This window comes from Grammomys surdaster, unplaced genomic scaffold (genome assembly GCF_004785775.1).
Source record: "Grammomys surdaster isolate TR1022 unplaced genomic scaffold, NIH_TR_1.0 130, whole genome shotgun sequence".
Classification (NCBI taxonomy): Eukaryota; Metazoa; Chordata; class Mammalia; order Rodentia; family Muridae; genus Grammomys; species Grammomys surdaster.
The window spans coordinates 1,880,858-1,900,113 of NW_021604588.1; the positions used below are offsets into that span (position 1 = coordinate 1,880,858).

Below are 19,256 nucleotides of genomic sequence, written 5' to 3' on the forward strand. Positions count from 1 at the left end.
CACACACACACACACACACACACACACACACACACACACACACACCTTCCCTAAACACATTTTATAAAATAAAAGCACCATAGTGTTCATGCCTTTGCAAAATGTTACCATTGAGGGGACTGAGCAAAGGACACATGCGAATCTGTTAGAAGAAGAAATTGCTACATGTGGCGGCTCGCGCCTATAACCCCAGCACTCAGAAGGTAGCGACAAGAGACTTCCATGAATTTAAGATCTGCTGGGTTATACAGTGAGTTCCAGGCCAGCCTGGGCTACATAATAAAAACCTGTCTCAATAAATAAACAAATAAGTAAGTTAAATTGTAAAAAATTAAAACTTTAAACTAATAATACTGGTTAACTTTATTACAATTATCACTAAAAAGGTTATTATTCCAACATTTTGTGACTAATATGGCAGGTGTTTGGGTCACGTGATTCTACTGGTGACTCTTAATGCTTTCTCTAATAAAAAATGGCGGCCGTATGATGCCATTTAACTCACCAGGTGGCAGAGGCTTCAGGTCAGCATCAAACACAAGCAAATCTTGCTTTTCTTCACTGAACTCAACTCGGAGAATGTCACTGAGAGCGCCAACAAGTTCTGTCACATTTAAGAACCCTAATTGTTTTGGTGAAAGTTGCTCTTTAAAAATTAGCTGTCATAAAAAAATAGAAAGGCATAAAAACTCTGGATATATTAGGCAAGGCTTTAATTTGGATTTTGTCAACCTACATACTTAAGGCTCCACGAACTTGAGTGTAAAAGCCTGTTTCACTGGCAGCCAACCTAGCCTAACCATTGAACCGGCAGTCCTAGGGAGACCCTTTCTCAAGACACATGGTGGACAGCTGCTAAGGAACAACACTCAAAGCCAACCTCTAGGTGCCACATACACATGTACACACATGTGCACATACATCTGTGCTATTCTTGGTACCAACAGTTCTCTCCTGCCTAGGCTTTAAGGATGTGCAAGTTTGCTTCTGAACTAAATGCCTTTCATGACAGCTCTGTAGAGGACTGGCCCCTCAGAGAAGTACAGCGGTGGCACAGACTGTGTCACATGATGCTCCAATCCTGCACTCAACTCTTTCTGACTCTTCTCATGAACACTCATACAAGTGGGGGTCCAGGATCAGGCAGACCATCATTCAGAAGGTCATAGTTACATCTGCCCATCAGCACAGCACAGGAAACAGTTGGCAGAGGACAGGGCAGGGTGGATGGAAAATAGGATTCCTATTTCTGCTTCCTCAGATGGTACATGTTAAAGCTTCTCTGCTTCTGTTCATTGGTCTCTAATAGTTTCTCAGATAACTGTGTTGTATTAACTGTGAAAACAATTTAGCTGAACATAGCATGAGCAGGATTAAAATACAAAGGAGTTAGTGTTTGGTTTTTAGAATTTTTTAAAACTGTGTTTGCATGCAGCTATGTGCGCATGTGTGGGTCCCCTGAGAAGCCAGAAGTTTTGGATCCTCTAGAGCTGGTGGTACAGGCCACTGAGAGCCACCTGACATGGGTGCTGGAAACTGAACACTGGTCCTCTGAGTCATCTCTCCAGACGCCAAAGCAGGCACTTTTAATAGTGTATTCAAAAGATCCACGGAAGTATTCAACAAGAGGGAGAAGAGGATGAATTAAAGGATTGGGGTTCTCAAAGTTATAGATATGAAATTGTGAAAGAAAAAAGCAATTGTAAAAAACAAATTATGGTGAAAACACTCACAAATTAAAACTTAGTTAAAAAAAAAATCAAGTTTCTGCTCACCTGAAATGTCACCTAGTATCAGTCACCTAGCAATCTCCTCCCTAGAAATAACTATTAACAATTTTTGTGTAACTTTGCAGAAATTGTCAAAACTCAAGATTATATAAGCTTTACATCTTGCTTTTTCAGTTACTATAAAGGTAATTCCACATTACTATATGAAACACAGCTCAGGTATATTCTATGATTAACTGGCGTGCTTTCTGTTCTACTGGGCCCCAACAACACGCAGTAAGGAGGCTGGCATGGTTCTACCCCCTGCCCCTTCCTTCCTTCCTTCCCAGAGCTCCATCCACTCTCTTTTGCATAGATTCCTTCAGAGTTCAGACTCTGCTTTCGAGGTTTGTGCACACATCCTACTGCATCATTTTTATTTTCGCCAACCTCCTACATTTCCTACATTTTCCAGTGATAAACTGGTCCTGCAGACAAGACTTCCTGCCAGTTGGCAAGTGAACCAAGCTCAGGCCTGGCTGCTCTGACAAGGCTACAATGAGTCTGTGTGTCCTTCGATGGGCACACAGTAGCTGTTTCTTTTCAAAGTGTTAACAGTGTTGTTTCATCACTGTTGGTTACTGGCCCACAGGGCTCATTTAGGCACATCAGGCCAATGGCTGACTAGTTATCTGGGCTGGCACTGAACTGAGGACTTGCACATGCCGTCTGTCTAAGTGTTCTAGCCCTCAGCTCCTTTCCAGCCCTAATAACAACCTTTAGTTGCCATTCTTCAAAGATGAACGGCTCCCTATGGCCTTCCAAGTTGTCTAGGTAACTTTTGTAACTGTATGCACTGACAGAACTGAATGTACCTGATAGGCTTTCAGCCCCTACAATTAAAGCCTGAAACTCATTTGTAAGTCCTTTAGATGTGAACCTAGTCTTCAGTCTTTCCTTACTGATCTGCTGACATGTTCCAGGTTCAACTCATGCAATTAGAGTAAATGTTCTTGTATTATAATCACCTCATAATTATTCCCTTATGTCATGCTACATTATATAACAATAATTTCAAAATAATAATAGTTATCACTGCCAATAAAGTAACAATAAAACCTCTGGATATATTCACCCTTTCCTCTACCTTGTTTGAGTATTTGTACTTCATCAGAGCAGACACTAACCCTCTTCCTTCGAATTGTCATTTGGTTTCATTCTGTATTGTTTTCTTCTGGCAATGTTAATTGTCTGTCTCCCTAGGGAACTGACCTAAGCCATCATGGAATGTCTCCTGTCCCTGACATCAGCCTTCCTCCTGAGTCACTGTGGCTCTTTGATGCCCAGCGCTTACAGACTGCATCTTTCCCATCTTTTTCAGGGAATCGATCTGCCCTGATATTTATCTATTTTGGGTTATTATGTTAACTACATAAAATAATTTGGGAAAAAGTCTGTCTTACTCTTTCCTTACCTTCACTGTCTGCAATTTTTTCTATTGTCAAGTTTTTTTTTTTTAAAAAAAAAAAAACAACTTTCTGAGACTTTAACACATAAGAACTATATTTACACAAGCAGCATATAGTTGGGTCTTCGCATCCTGTATCACAGGCTGTCGTCGTCGTCTTCCTCTCCTCCTCTTCCTCCTCCTCCTCCTTCTTCTTTTTTTTGCTTTGTTATGTTTTTTGAGGCAGGGTTTCTCTGTGTAGCCCTGGCTGTCCTGGAACTCACTCTCTAGACCAGATTGGAATGTGCCACCACCACCAGGCTGATAGGCTGTCTTAATTACAGTTGTTAGTCCATTTATGTTAATGATTTAGAGCTACCATGCTCCATAAGTCGACCCCATATATATCCCGTTCCCCCTCCCACCGTTTTAAAGTTCAGATGACTTCATCCATATCTTCCCATCCATATCTTCCCATCCGTATCTTCCCATCCATATCTTCCTATCTGTATCTTCCCATTCCTATCTTCCCATCTGTATCTTGCATTCCATATCTTGTTCCTCTGCTCTCTTTGCCCACCTTCCCAAGTTTACTGCATGCATATATACAAATGGTTTTGTCTGTTGGCTTTATGGCTATCGCTACATCTTTAATGGTTTGTTCTGGGTATTATAATATACACCCTTAACTTCTTAGTGTTACTTTCCAAGTCACAGAAAGTATAACAATTTGCACTTTGTACATCAGCTTTGTGTTACAAACCCACCTAGAGGCCATCATTTTAGCTTTACACAGTAGCATGTTTTAACTGGTGAAAACAAGTAGTCTTTCAGATACAGCCACATGTTTACTTCGTCCTTTGTTCTTCAGCCTTTCGAGAAGACTCAAGTTCTAATCTGGCATCATTTCAGTTAGCTTAAACTATATATTTTTTTCTTACCATGCAGGTCTGTTTATACTTCTCTATTTTTTGGTTATCTTAAGTGTCTTTATAGTACCTTCATTCTTAATATCATTACTGGATATAAAATCAAGAATGTATATGAGGAGTTCTATTTTTCCACATCTCTTCTTGGTACTATCACATTTAAAAATACATTAATTATTATTTCAATGATGTTATAAAGATAAGTAGTAAAAACATTCTTCCTATCCATAACCAGGTATTTGTTACCAGCCATATTCTAAACCAGCCTTATCATAATAAAGAAAAAGTCACTAAACCATAAAACAAGATGGTTTAAGTATTAATAGCACAGACCTAGAGGATCCAGGCAAATGGCAAAATTTGTCTATCATAAGAAAAATAAACACTGCAAAGAGTAAGAAAACACCTACCTCAAATTCTCCAAGCAGTTTAGAAACAAACAAACCTTGTGGAAACTTAGATACGACCTAATCAATAGAAATGAAACAAAGATAAAATTGCAAGATTAAGAGCCACACGATAATCCTTAGTTTAACAAATGAATACCTATATTTTTATCAATTTTTTGTTTACCAATGAATACATTTCCTCTATTTTTGGTGCTGTATTGTGAACAACATCCTTGAACAAACAATTGCCAGACACTTGTTCAAGTTTCAAAAACAACAAGAGAAGGCTGCCCCAGTGTATCGGTTTTTGCTGCCCGAGTGTGTTGGTTTTCGCCTGTCTCTCACCAAAGTCAAAGTCACAGCACCTGGACTGGTATAATTCAGGGCAGAGGAGCTATGCAGACATTTCCTTACTCAGATCAGGACCAAAATCCTCAAGGCAGACTACACTGGCCCATTACACAACAACCAAGGGGTTTCCATATGCTAATAATACAAAACAATAAAACCAGCCAATCATACAAACATGTAAACCAATACGAAGGACATAAAAAAGCAGCTAATGTAAAACTGTTATCATTTAAACGTGGCTGGGAGTAAAGCTATCTGCAGAAGTGTCCACTTGTTCAATTCTTTCAATGGAGAGAATTTTATCTCATGGAACCAAATGTCCAGTGCCTCTGATGGCAACCTAGATTACATACATAAATGTGCAAGAGACTTCACTGTAGGGCTTTCCTTAATAGACAAGGTCCAAAGCCACTCCACCTTTAGCCCCTCACAGATCCTCCCAGGTGAAACACTTTGGACCACACTAACCATGTGCAATAGCATTACATTTGCAGGACAGAAAATTGAACTGGAAAGATCTTCAGCTGTTTGCCAACGATGATTTGTTGGGCAAGGAAGGAAAAAGAGGGAAGAGGACATTTATTGGAAGAACCATTTTCTAAACAATTTCACATCAAGAATTTCAGTATATGTTTATTACTTTTTATATAAAAATTGGTGTTCATATATCACTATTTTAGAAACAATGAGTTAGAAATACAAAACTAATAATCACTGCAGGCAATTAAATCAAACCACATGTGAAAACCAATTATTTTTGTTTCCAAGAAATGGAAAATACTTACAAATTTTATCTTGCGCTTTAGGTCTGGATCCACAGTCCCTCCAGGTCCGATCTGTGCAATTACTGACTTGAACGTGCTCTCCAACTGTGAATACAAGAAAAAGTCAAATCTCTTACAAGTCAAAGACAAACGTCAGCAAGCTACAGAACGAAATGTGTTCAGTCAACGGGTCAAGTCCTGCTCGGTGGTGAAGAGAACTTGTTGCTCTTGCAGAGGACCTCAGTTCAGTTCCCAGCCTTTGACCTCTGTGGGCATCTGTATTCACAGGAATATACTCACACACACAAATTATATGTATATGCACATAGTATATGTAGACACATAGGTAAGTAATTTAAAAAATTTAAGTAGCACTGAGATTTTTTTAATTGGATATTTTATTTATTTGCATTTCAAATGTTATTCCCTTTCCCAGTTTCCCCTCTGCAAACTCCCAGCCCATCCCACACTGAGACGGTTTATATTGTATCAAATATGTAAATGAAATTTGTATGAAACTAGATACTGAGGAATATTCTGAGATAAACAGCATTATCTATAATAGGTTCTACAGTCTCCAGTTAGTTGGATACTTTTGTCCAGAAAGGATACTTACCATCCATTTTCTGCAGTTACTTAGATTACTAAATACTTAGTGACTGCCTAATTCCTGAAAGACATGGGCTGTTAGAAGGTTCCTGAAAGGGAGGAAGGGGTGCGAGTCACAGCACAAGTGAAATGAATGGCCTTTTAAAAGAGCAGTAGGGGAAAGTTCCTTTATGTAATGTAAGCAAAGGATAAAAGAAATGGTGGGGGTGGGGGGTGTCAGTGACAGAGACTCACCAACAGTTTCTGGGTATTTGGATGCAAAGTCCTCTCCTAAAAGCATAGGTGAGGAGGAGGGTGGGTAGATATTTGAGGACCTGAATTTGGGAAGTGGAGAGTCACTGAGGAAGATACCCATCATTAACCTCAGGTCTACACACACACACACACACACACACACACACACACACACACACACAAAGTTTGCCTAGAGGCATCAGTAAATAAACATATTATAAAACACCTTAACCTCCAACTAAAGGAGGTTACATACAAGAAAGAAAGATACTAGAGACTTGTATCGAGATACACAGTATCAGAACTATATTCTGACGACAGATAATTAGGATTGAAGGGTGGACAAGAGACCATATAACTCCCTGGGTAAAGATGGTTCATGCTAATCTTTTTCTGAATTTAAAAAACAAAGATTTAATAAACATGTTGGTCAGCTTAGCTACAAAAATAGATACACAGGTTAGTCTCTGGACTGTCTAGCATAAGAAATGTCAAGAGGAATAAAAACAGGGCTAGCGAGGTGGCTGAGCATGTAAAGATGCTGCAAATCCTGACCGCCCAGTTCACTCCCTGTAATACCTGTGGTGAGGACTTGACTGTTAAGAAAGAAAGGAAGAAGCTAGGCAGTGCTGGCGCACGCCTTTAGTCCCAGCACTTGGGAGGCAGGGGCAGGCGGATTTCTGAGTTCAAGGCAAGTCTGCCTACAGAGTGAGTTCCAGGACAGCCAGGCCTATACAGAGAAACCCTGTCTCGAAAAACAAAACACCAAAAAAAAAAAAAAAAGATAAATAAATAAATAAATAAATAAATGATGGAACAGACACTTTCAAGATTTCATCAAACTCTGTCTCTCCAGGGCCTCATCTCTAAAAGATTGTTTTAACATAAGCATTTTGGGGGAATATATAGCAATTAAGTCTACAGCAGCTACTGTAACTATTCAAGTATCTTTGTTAAACTTGGCAATGAAAAGTTTACAACACTGACAGCCCAATAAACAGCTGTACTATAAAAGGTCAAGACTCTGAAGGCAGCCAGAGAAAATACTCAAAATGAAACACAATGGGGGGAGGTAGAGGGGGAACAGGGAGGGTTGGGTTTAAAAGAAAGACTAACAAAAGAATGGAAACCCAGTGGCCTGTAAAACAAAACAAAAACAAAAACAAACAAACAAAAACCCAGCAAGCCCTGGACCGGCGTAGGTAAACAAACAATTCAGTTACTGTGACAGGCAGACTGGCTTCTGAGTCCTGTGGGAATGCTACACATGCGTGCAGCCAGAAGAGGCTCACAATGACTAAAAGAAAAAAAGTGACCAAACTGAAAGGTAAAGCAGACAAATCCACAGTTATATTTAAAGATTTCAATACCCCTCCCTCAGTAATTCATGAAAAAGTCAGAAAACCAGTAAAAAAAACTTAGAAATTCTGAATGATGGTAGTTAAATTGACTTAGTCGGCACAGAACGCTCTACTCAAATACAGTAATGCCTTCTTTGGAATTATAAAACATCTACCAAAATAAGCATAGGGCTATATAGTAGGTTTCATTAATTTTGTAAGAAATGAAACTTAAGTTTTCTGATCATAATAGAATTAAAGTACAACAGAAATACCAACTTCTGAAAAAAAAACACAACTGTTTAAAAACTAAACAGCGCTATCCATGAGATAAAACAGAAACCATGACAGAATCAGAAAACATTTCACAGGAGGAAGAACAAAAATGCATCAAAATTTATGAGATGTTGTTAAAGCAATATTAGAAAAAAGGCATGGCCGTAAATGTTTCATCAGGAAACGGGCAGAATCAATTCTTAGGCTTAAGAAGAAACTGAGGCTGGAGAGCGCTGATTAAGAGCATTTGCTGCTCCTGCAGAGTACTGGGTTCAGCTCCCAGCACCCACATGGAGGCTCACAACCATCCGCAATTCCAGTTCGAGGGGATCTGTACCTCCCTTTTCTCTTTGGGATTCCTCCCCAGCATCAAGCGGTATGTGATGCACAAATATACATGCAAGCAAAACACTCATACAAACTAAAAAGTAAAAATTAAAAGAGTCGAAGAAACCAATCCAAAGTAAACAGGAAATAACAGAAAGAAGGAAAATCAACAAAGCCCCAAAGCTGGATCTTTTTAACAAGACAGGAGTGGGATGTGCTAAGGACGCCTGTCCAGCAGTCTGCACTGCCGTAACTGCTGCCCTTATTCAGAAAACGTCAATTCATACCTGGCATATTATACAAAAAGTAGTGTGACGCTGGGAATAATTCTAGCTATATAATTTAAATCTCAAAACCCTAGAAAAAATGTAGAAGGAATTTTTGTTATTTTACATTGAATAAAGATCTATTAGATAAACAGAAACCATATGAGAAAACTCTGAGAAAATTAGACTGCCAGAATCGAGGACTTCAATTTTATAAAAGACAAGATTAAGAGGAAAAGTGGGGCTGGAGGAAAAGTTCAGTGATTTCCAGAATTTCCTCCTGCAGAAGTCCCAGGTTCATTTCCCAGCATCTACCTGCTGGCTCACAACCATTTGTTAACTGCAGTTCCAGGAGACCTGATGCCCTCTCGTGGACTCTATAGCCACCGGGCATGCTCATGGTGCACATTCATCCATACATTCAAAACACTCATGCACATGGAATAAAATAAATAAATCTAAAAAAATAGAGTCAAACCATAAACCAGGAGGAAAATGTCTGCATTTTTTAAACGTTAAAAGGCATACCCAGAATGTACTGAATTCTTCCATTTCAATAAAATGACAAAAGCAAATTTTCTAAGGACCAAATACTGTGATATTCCAAAGACAATATACAAATGGCAACTATGTACACAAATAGATACCTAACATGGTTATTAGACATATTCTCCAGCGTAAAATCAAATAACATAGTTCTAAACAGAAGCTGGAACTGGAGGTACAGACAAGAAGTATCTGCCAAAAAATACCAAAAAATACCAGAAGCTGATAAAACTGCTGCCTCTCGAATCTCTCTAAATCACTATCACCAGACAAGAAGCTTAGTCACATCTGTGGTCAACGAATGGATAAAACAACTTTTGTTTTTATTATTTTATGTATATAGGTGAATGGTTGCACATATGTCTGTGGCCTCGTGCCAGGAGAGGCCAGAAGAGGACATCAGATCCCCTGGAACTGGAGTTACAGAGGACTGTGAGCCACCACGTGCTGGGAATTGAGCCCAGGTCCTCTGCAAGAGCAGCCAGTGCCTTTAATGAGTGTACCCACTCTCTCGCCTCAGGTTTCAACTGTTCCGAGATCAGCTTTCCCATTGGGTCTAACTCATAACACTGCTCAACTGGAAAACATATTCTTGGTATTTCTCTATCCCCAAACTCAAGCACCTTACCTGGTTTAATTTTTCAGTATGGTTCAGCCTTGAAGTCTCCACTGCATTAAACGTGGGTATCTTCTCCATGCTCAGTACTTGCTTTGGGGGCTCCATATTTGAAGTGGGTTGTGAAAAGCGTGTCTTCGTTACTGAGAATCCTGTAGAATATGACACCTGTTGTTTCATTCTAAATGGCTGAGTAAAAATTTTACCTTTTGTTAAGAAAGAAGAAGAAAAGACAGTGAATAGTCATTTCCCAGGAGTTTTACAGAAAAAGACTACTGTATACTAACTGCTCTCAGTTTAGAAGGGAGAATGTATATATTCAATAAAACTTATATACTATGTGATTAGTCATTCTTTAAAAAAAAACACTAAGAAATTATGATATTGAAAAGATTGTTGCTCTCTAAAACTCCATATAAGGTCACCTGACTGTAACTGGGAAGTAGCATTTTATAGGCAAAAACCTTAAAAACTGCATTTCATTTCAAAGACCAAAGAGTGCCCAACTATGCAATCTGCATAGAGCTATGCTACTCATGGTAGGTGTGAAGAAAAGCAAGGGGGACACAGTCCTAAAATGTAAGTTCTCTATTGGAAACTGTATTCCACAGTACCTGTGTCCCCTGAAAATGATCATGGTCTAGTGTTTCCTTTACCCCAAACATCAAGTTTACTAAATACATCTATTGCTTCTGAGATATCTGAAGATATGGGAAATGAGTCATGAACAAGAAATGTGAACAAGCCAATTACTGGGAAGAATACCCACTCCAACATTCAGTAAAGGTTCAGTAAAGGTTGGCAAATTGCTTTAAATAGTTTTTTGTTTGTTTTCTCCTTCGAGTGCTGAAATACACACCCAGGGCCTTGCATGCGCTAGGCAAGTGCCCTAGCAGTGAGCTGGTTACACACCCAGCCCTTCTGTAAGCTCCATAGCACAGCTGAATCCTCTTAATCTGAGCCCTGGAAGAACCTTGAGAAGGTTGAGAGGCCTCCCCTGGCATGCACTGGCACCCAGAGCTGTCTCTGAGCACAGCATATCCTCATATCTTTACAGAACTACGTCACCCACTGGCTTAACACTGCAAACTCATGACACATTCTCGCGACTTACCTACTTTAATCTAAATGCAGACTTTGGAGGAAAAGGTCAGCTAAACAGACATAAAGTTCTCTGAAACAAGCTCCCCTTCCCTGATTAGTGTACACATTCTGTCCAGGGTCTAGAGTGGTGACTACCTGAGTCTGGAGCTCATCTACCACACAGTATGAACTTCCTGAATGCCAGGTTCTCCTCTGCCCGGCTCGTGTAAGGCCCTCAGTACAACTCCAAATCCCATGTATTGTATCTACAGCAGAGATCTGGACCAAGACTTACGAAGACTAACTGCCTTGCCTAAGATTATTTAACTTACAAGTGGCAGACACGATTTTACTGTAACAAACTCACGGAGTTTAACCCTTCAATCCCTTTCTAGAGTTGCTCTAACACTCACCCACAGCCCAATCATTTTTAAAGGTATTTTTTGTGTGATGTGTGTTTTGTCTGAATATATGTCTGTGTAACACATACATGCCTGGTGCCCACCTAGGCCAGAAGAGGGGGTCAGATCCTCTGGAACTGGAGTTATAGATAACTGTGAGATACCCTGTGGGTACTGGGAACTGAGTTCACAGGGAGAGCAGCCATCTCCCCAGCCCCACAATCATTGTTTCTAATTTAAAAGTGTTTGAGAATTGTATACATGAGTGGTGTGTTTATATCATTTCCACTTCTGTCTGCCCTCCAACTCTTCCTATGTCCTCCAACTCTCTCTCAAATTTGTGACCTCTTCAATTACTGTATACACACACACACACACACACACGCACACACGCACGCACGCACGCACGCACGCACAAACACAAACACACCCCTCCTGCTGAGCTCATTTGGTGTTGTTCATATGTAAATATATTTAGCACTGACTGCTTGGGACTAGAAAATCTATCACAAGGCTCATCCTTGGAGAAGACAGATTCGATTTTCGAAGCCATTAACTGCCTGTAGCTGTTCACCTTGGCATAGACGGAACCTTCTGAGACATCCCCACCAGGCTGACGGATCAACTGCTGTTGTCTCTGTGCAGAGTCTTGTTTAGGTAACCACATTTTCGAGAGTTTGTGGGCACGACACAATTATTAAGGCTGACGGGCTTACCTGCTGGCCATCCTCTCTGCTTTTCCTCTGATATACTCTTTTTTAGTGTCAACAGAGAACCTGCTCTGGTCTGCTCTACAGAAATGACATCCGAAGCTGCATTCAGCACTTCAAACATAGAGAGGAATCCATACTGCATATACTGAAATGATCGTCCAAAACGCTTGGCAAATGCCTTTTCAAAGTCAGAAAGGAGAACAGGAGACAATGCCAAAAGGTCTTTCAACTCACTCTTCACTACAGCTGGAAGAATAGGGGGCACCCTTCCCCGGTAAGGCACCCGGCCAGGGCAAACGCTGCTTCTTCCCTTCTGCATGGAGTTCCGGACCTTATGGCTCCTTCTCTGCTTCGCAACCAAGCTTGCTATTCCTTTGGTGGATTCATCTGGAATGGCTGAGGAGATATGGGGGTGGTGGAGAAATCACTTTCAGGTAAAATACATACTCCATTTACCCTTTGCATCTACAATTACACAGGCAATTTTTAACCCTCTAAAGAGCTGTTTATGTAGATGACACAAAGCTCTTGGTTCCATCATTTCTTACATTCTGACTAATAGCTTCCTAACTCCTCTAACAGCTGGAAAAAGTGCTATTACTGCTCATTAGTGTCTGGAAGTCTCAAGACTCTTGGGTTGAAGAAACTTGCCCACCATGACTTTTTTTGTGCTTAATGAAATTTAAAAATGAGTCTTTGGAACTTAAAAAACAGTGATCTGAAACTGTGCAAATACAGTTTTGAGAATATCCATTCTTCTGGAGAATGGGGATTTGGGAAGTTGTTTTGGTTTTCCTTTGCCCTCACTTGCCCTGCAACCTCAAAGGCACCCATGACCACCAACCCAGTTAAGATCCGCTGCCCTGAGATACAGGATAGCTGAAGAGCTAGGACAGTTCTTTACTGAGTAGCACGTTTTAATTATAAAGGGTTATATAGACCTTCCAAAGTCTTAAACATACCTTTCAGTATTACAGTACCATCCCCACAGGGGCAGACACTGACCACATCAGGCATATCCAGCACCAATTCCATTGTGGACCGATATCCAAGGATTCGGAGGGGTAGATGGTTGCCAACCATCAAAAGGTACTCCTTTTCCAACTGTTGTGGAGTCAAACCATCTTTAGTGGAAATAAGAAGGGCCCTTATCTCTTTCCTCAGACAGTCCTGTATACGCTCTTGTTCAGACATTGTGCTATAGGATTTAAGGGGAAAAAATTGCTCTTGAGAGTGGATAAACCATGGCAGCACAAACCCCAAAAGCAAGCAAGCAAACAAAAAAACCCTTTAACGACCAGTCATGGAATATAAAAACTCAGATGTGAGTTTTAAAGGCGATAAGGCTGAAGCAATACCTTGAATGTTCCAAGGCTTGCACACCACAAACTCTCACTCACTATAAACTCCAAAGTTCAGCTTGTAGTGATGAGCCCTCCCAATCCTTGCGGCTGGCTGGTAATAAATCCCAACTGGGCCCAGCTGATAAGGATGCTTAAAAGATAATCTCAAGCTCCTTAGAGGGTGTCATTCCCCACTGCAGCTCAGTATCAGATTGAATCTCTCAGCAGGAGCGACCAGGAAGAAGTGTGAACCGATCACAGGCCGCCCAGACGCCTCGCTCGGCTCGAGAAGGGGCGGGGGTCCCCTCCCTCAGCCCGGTCCTCCGGTCTGCCCCGCGCTCTTCCCGTGACCTGAGTCGGGAAGTCGTGCTGAGGACGGCAGTAGCGCATCCCTCTGTGGCCCGCCACTACCTGGCTGCGGCTCGCCGGCCTCGCTCCCTCACACCAGGCGCTGCCGTTGCGCGCCGCCCAAGTCCGGGATGCTCTGAAGGGCCGCGGAGAAGGCGAGCCGGCGAGGGTCTCGTGCGCCTGCGCACCGCGGGCCGTCCGCTCCTGTGCGCCACCGTTCCACGCGAGGGGGCGCGGCCGGTGTGACGGTTAGCGGAGACCCGCCGTGTGGGTGCGGGTGAGGCCGAGGCCCGTCTCCCACCCCTGGGTGGCGCTGCAACCTGCTGCGCCCGTCTCCTCCCGGCGCGGCGGGAAGATGTAGGCGCGGAAGGACCTCCTCCAAACGCGCCCAGCCGCCTCGCCCAGCCTCGCCCCTAGGCACCTGCGGGAGGCGGGGACCGCGGCGGAGGCACCTGCGGATCCTGCTGAGCCAGGACCGGTGCCCCCCACCCCGCCCCGAAGGTCTGCGCTTATTGGGGTGGGGTGGAGGGGGATTAAGAGCGAGTCTGGTTCTGGCTTGAGGATTACTGCTGAGTTACAAGCGACTTTGACTCCTAGAAGAGAAGAATGGATGGGTGGACGGACTTTTGGAATGAAGAGCATCCCAGGGGCAATGGAAAGAAGAGACGTAGGAGACTACATGGGATAATTTCATTTGGATATGTTAGTTGGATTTGTAAACTAGAGTCCTCAAAAACTAGCAAGTAGAAATGCAGGATATGAATACCTTTCCCTTAACACTATGCACTCTTTAAATGGACAAACTAAAAGATACTCAAAAAATTCAAATTAAGAGACCGGAAACTAGGTGGGGTGATGTACACCTATTGAGACCAGCACTCTGGAGGTGGAAAGAGGAAAAGCCACCGGCTGGAGATGGGTTGAGTTGCATAAAGGGGGCGGGATCCCTACACACACTCTTGTGCCTAAAACCTGTAAGTAAATATTCCAAGAGAACAAAATGTTCCATCAATGAATGAGGAATATTAAAGAATCTCTTAAAAACTGAAACTGGAAAGGATTTATATGTTTCGGTTTATAGTAGAGAAGGAGTATCTGATAAGTAGATTAACAGAAAAGAATATCCTAAGGTGAAAAATGGACCCAAATTTCAATGACACGTTTTTTTTTTTTTTTTTTTTTTTTTTTTTTTTTTTTTTATTGGATGTTTTATTTACATTTCATATGTTGTCCCCTTACCCCATCCCCCACCCACCCAATGACACGTTTTAGAAGGAACACGTCTTCATATTTTTAAGGGCCCATTTAGTCCTCGGAACTACAACAAAAATCCCTTCTTACACAAAGCCTAGGAGAAAAGGAATCAGATTTTAGTTATAAACAGCCATCTCTAAAACTGTGGAAATTAAACTGCCATTCAAGTAAAATCCACCCAGCTGAATCTGATATCCTTTTACCTTAGCAAGTCAACATTAAGAGAGTGGAGTGAGCCGGGCGGTGGTGGCGCACGCCTTTAATCCCAGCACTTGGGAGGCAGAGACAGGCGGATTTCTGAGTTCGAGGCCAGCCTTATCTACAGAGTGAGTTCCAGGACAGCCAGAACTACACAGAGAAACCCTGTCTCGAGAAACCAAAAAAAAAAAGAGAGAGAGAGTGGAGTGAAAATGTTTTCAGAAAATAACTCACTGGATGACTCCCTCAAAAAGGATACCACCCCAGATTCTCATACCAAATGATCTGAAATTACAAAAGGTAACACACTTAGCACCAAGAAGTCTGTGTAGGTTAATTTTATATTTTATTCCTACTGAGAAAGTTAACTTTTTTGAGAAAGAGTATTGTTTAGCTCAGGCTGTCCTCAATGAGATTCTCTTGCCTCTGCTATGGACAGACTATGGTGTGGACCAACATGTCTGGCTTTGATGCAGGTTGTAATAGAATGATGAATAGTATTCTAGTTTTATTTCTGTTGCTGTGATAAAATACCCTGACAAAAAACCAACCAGGGTAAAGGGGTTTATTTTAGCTCAGAATTCCAAGTTACAATCTATCACTGGGGAAGTCAAGGAAGGACCCGTATGCTGCTCGTAACATCTGCAGTCCAGAGCAGAGAGAAAACACATGTTTAGTGATCAGCTCATTCTCTTTTATATGATCCAGGGTGGTGGTGACGTTCACACTCAGAATGGGTCATCTTAGCTAAATTAACCAAATCAGCAAAATATTCCACAGGTTAACCGTATGTAGACAATCTTCATTGAGATTCTCTTCCTACACAACTCTAGGTTGTGGGGAGTTGACAAACTAACCCTAACAGGTAGAAAAAAACAAAAATTGAATTTTAAGAAGGTTATTGGAGAGGGATAGAGAATGCACAGTATGGCACTGCTTCCTTAAGGAGTAGCGTCCTCTGTTTGGAAAGGGCTTAGCTGGGAACAGCATGAGAACCATCTCGTTGGTTTCTTTCTGTTGTGGTGATAACCTCTGCAGATCGTCAGGGATACTCTCTCCACTTGAAGTTTCCTATCACAAAAATACCTTACTCCACAATCGAATATGGCGATACAGGAATTCCATCCACGGCTAAAATTACTTATTGCAACAATTCACTTAATAACAAGACTCATAAGTAGGTGATAAATTCAGTCCCACTAGCCCTATGCAAAGGCAAACCTGAACCAAAATGTCACTTATCTCCCTAAGTCATATAAGCTTAAAACAGTGATGGCATACAGTGAATGCAACTATTAAGTTTGGAGTTGACAAATGGTGGTCACTGCAAAGTTTGAGTATTTTCTCTAAGATAGCTATTCATAAGAGGTCTCAGTTTTTTTGAGGAAAGCCTGAGATGAAGGTTTGCCATCATTGTGTGACAAAATTTTTTCTAGGGAGATGTCACACACGTTGACACTCTCTCTCATAGGAAGCTCATCACAGGCACAGTATAGTTACCACCCAAGTCCAGCTTGGTATTGAACCAATGAGTATTATTGGGGTTACTTACTGGAACAGAAAAGACTCAGATACAGCTGCCTCATCACCCAAGCCCACCCCAACAAGGGTGATACCTCACAAAAGCTGGGAACCTGAAACACAATGCACAGCCTACAGGCAGCTCAACAGGTTGGAACCCGTTCTTTTAAAGTGACTCAGTTGGTCTAAACCTCTCCCAGGCAGCTCTGCTGATTTCTGCTTCCTCCGGGCAGCAGGTCTGGTCTCAGAGTCTTCTTGACAGCTTGACTTAGTTAAGACTTTTTTTTTCCCATGGGTGTAAAATGAACAAAATATGGTCTTGGCTCTAACATTTACTTTCTGGAGTATGAATAACTGGAGATCATGTTAGAGAGTTCAGAGTGGCAAACAGGATCTCAGTAGTACTCTTTTACAGTAAACATGAAAAAGAGGAAGCTATAGGTTGAAATGACCCAGTTAGCCCTTACACCCAAAACTAACATGGAATTATAACTCAAAGAATAAAATCCATGTGCTAGATAGCTTTATGTCAACTTGATACTAGTTAAAGTCATCTGACAGGAGGAAACTTCAATTAAAAGATGTAAGCCTCTAAAAGATGTAAGTGTAGCCAAGTCTGTAGGGTATCTTATGGTTAGTGATTGATGGAGAGGGTTCACTTCATTGTAGGGAGTATAGTTCTTGGGCTGGTGGTCCTGAATTCTAAAAGAAAGCAGACTGAACAATTAAGGAAGGCAGCAAGGAGCACCCTTCCATGGCTTCTGCATTGGCTCCTGCATCCCTCCAGGTTCCTGCACTGTTTGAATTTCTGTACTGACCTTTTTCCAATAATGGAGGTGTAAAGCAAATAAACCCATTCCTCTCCCCCCACCCAAAAAAAAAAAAGGAGAGACTTTCAGCCTTTATTGCTTACTCTGGCAGGGCAGGGCCTAGTGAATCTGGTCAGTTTCAGGTCTTAAGCTGTTTGAGTTGTTTACTTGCTGTTTAAAGAGCTTTGCTGCAGGATGGAATGTTTCAATCTTGGATTTCATTTAAGGGCTGTGGATCTGGAATCTGGATTTAGTACTTAGAACTAAGTCTTTGTAGGACTTAGGACAGGACAGGAGAAGTTTCTAGTCCCAAAACATAAAGCCTGTGTTTTGCTGGGTTTTTTTTGTTGTTGTTGTTGCTACACACACACACACACACAAGTCTAAGTGGGTTGTTTGTGGAGACCATTCCTTGGGCCCTATGTCACCAGAGAACTCTGTAGGTCAGGTGACCACTTGTTTTCCCTGTCTGTCATGATGGCCAATGATCTTTCTGTTGTCTGGTAATTAACAGCGTCCACCTGGTCTCCTCACAGCGCCAACCCAACCGGCTTGCAATCTGGGAGTGAATTTCAATTGCAGCTGCTCCTACACACATTCTTGCCTTAGGAAGTCAGTAAAAGTTTCTGGAACTTTTTGACGTGTTGGGGATTGAGCTGAGGTCCTTTGTGCATGCTAGGCAAACACAGGACTTGGAGCTGTTGTGGAGTCTGCTTAAAGCCAACATCATTCAAATATCAGGTCGATACAGATGACAAAAATCTATTGTAATCAAGCTGATATGGATTGATATGGATGGATCAGGGCTGAAGAACAGACTCGGGAATTGAACCAGGACCCTGAAGAAATGCTGCATAGCATATTTATAAAGGATAAAGCCAGGAAGTACAAGGGAGCAGGGTAGGCTGTAACGTTGTTCAATCATATTTTGACATAAGGGGTTGAGCAAGGGAGTTTTCATCAATCAGAATAGGACCAGGTTCCTGGGTCTGAGAACACGAATTTCTTTAGACCCTGCCAGCAAGATGGGGAAGTTGTCTTTGATATGTCTGGATTCAGACAACTGTTTCCTTATAAGTTATCCCTGAGATTTCTGAACTCTTATAATAGAAGCTGTTCAACTACTGGGAAGTCCCCAGCTCCCCCTGGGCCTGGGACCTTGAATCTATTTTCTCCTTATGATTACGTGGAGCCTAACAGAAACGGTAGTACTTAGACTAAGTTCTTTTTGTTTGTTCCTATCAGAGCCTTAGAGAACATTTTGAAGAGGATAGTAAAGGTTATTAGAAGCCCATGATAGAATCAATATACATTATTCCTACTTTCCTAGGCTTTGAACATTAATGCCCAGTTTTGGCCATTTGGTATCAGGGTTCAAGTCTGTTAACAGTTCCTCCAACTTACATACACCTTAGATATCTTAACCCACTATTACCCACCACTGGAAGACAACTTCGCTCCAGCCCCGTTAAAAATGTAAATTTTTATATGTAAACCTCAGCTCCAGCCCAGGTCTCTGTCCTTGTTTCCCCACATCTTTCTTTCAAGTCTGTGTGTGTGTGTTGGAATGAGGTGTGTGTGTGTGTTGGAGTGAAGGGTCTCTGTGTGTGTTGGAGTGAAGGGGTTTGTGTGTGTGTTGGAGTAAGGGGTCTCTGTGTGTGTGTGTATGTTGGAGTGAGGGGTGTCTCTGTGTGTGTGTATATGTGTATATGTATGTGTGTTGGAGTGAGGGGTCTCTGTGTGTATGTGTGTGTGTGTGTGTGTGTGTGTGTGTGTATGTGTG

General features: G+C 41.7%; 1 protein-coding gene across 3 annotated transcripts in view; it reads right to left on the minus strand.

Moving 5' to 3' along the window:
• The window catches only part of Tdrd5 (tudor domain containing 5), a 47,943-nt gene extending 34,747 nt beyond the window's left edge, over positions 1–13,196 (minus strand). Inside the window, exons 1-6 of one of the 3 annotated variants that reach the window (XM_028760806.1) lie at positions 12,963–13,196; positions 12,004–12,396; positions 9,816–10,009; positions 5,611–5,694; positions 4,496–4,552; positions 506–659 (exon numbers count right to left, since the gene is read on the minus strand). In XM_028760806.1, coding sequence (XP_028616639.1) covers positions 506–659; positions 4,496–4,552; positions 5,611–5,694; positions 9,816–10,009; positions 12,004–12,396; positions 12,963–13,194 — 1,114 coding nt within the window. In that variant the 5' untranslated portion in view covers positions 13,195–13,196. The remainder of the gene's footprint in view (positions 1–505; positions 660–4,495; positions 4,553–5,610; positions 5,695–9,815; positions 10,010–12,003; positions 12,397–12,962) is intronic. The other 2 variants (XM_028760815.1, XM_028760798.1) reach the window with 2 other exon arrangements.
• Positions 13,197–19,256: the final 6,060 nt, after the last annotated feature.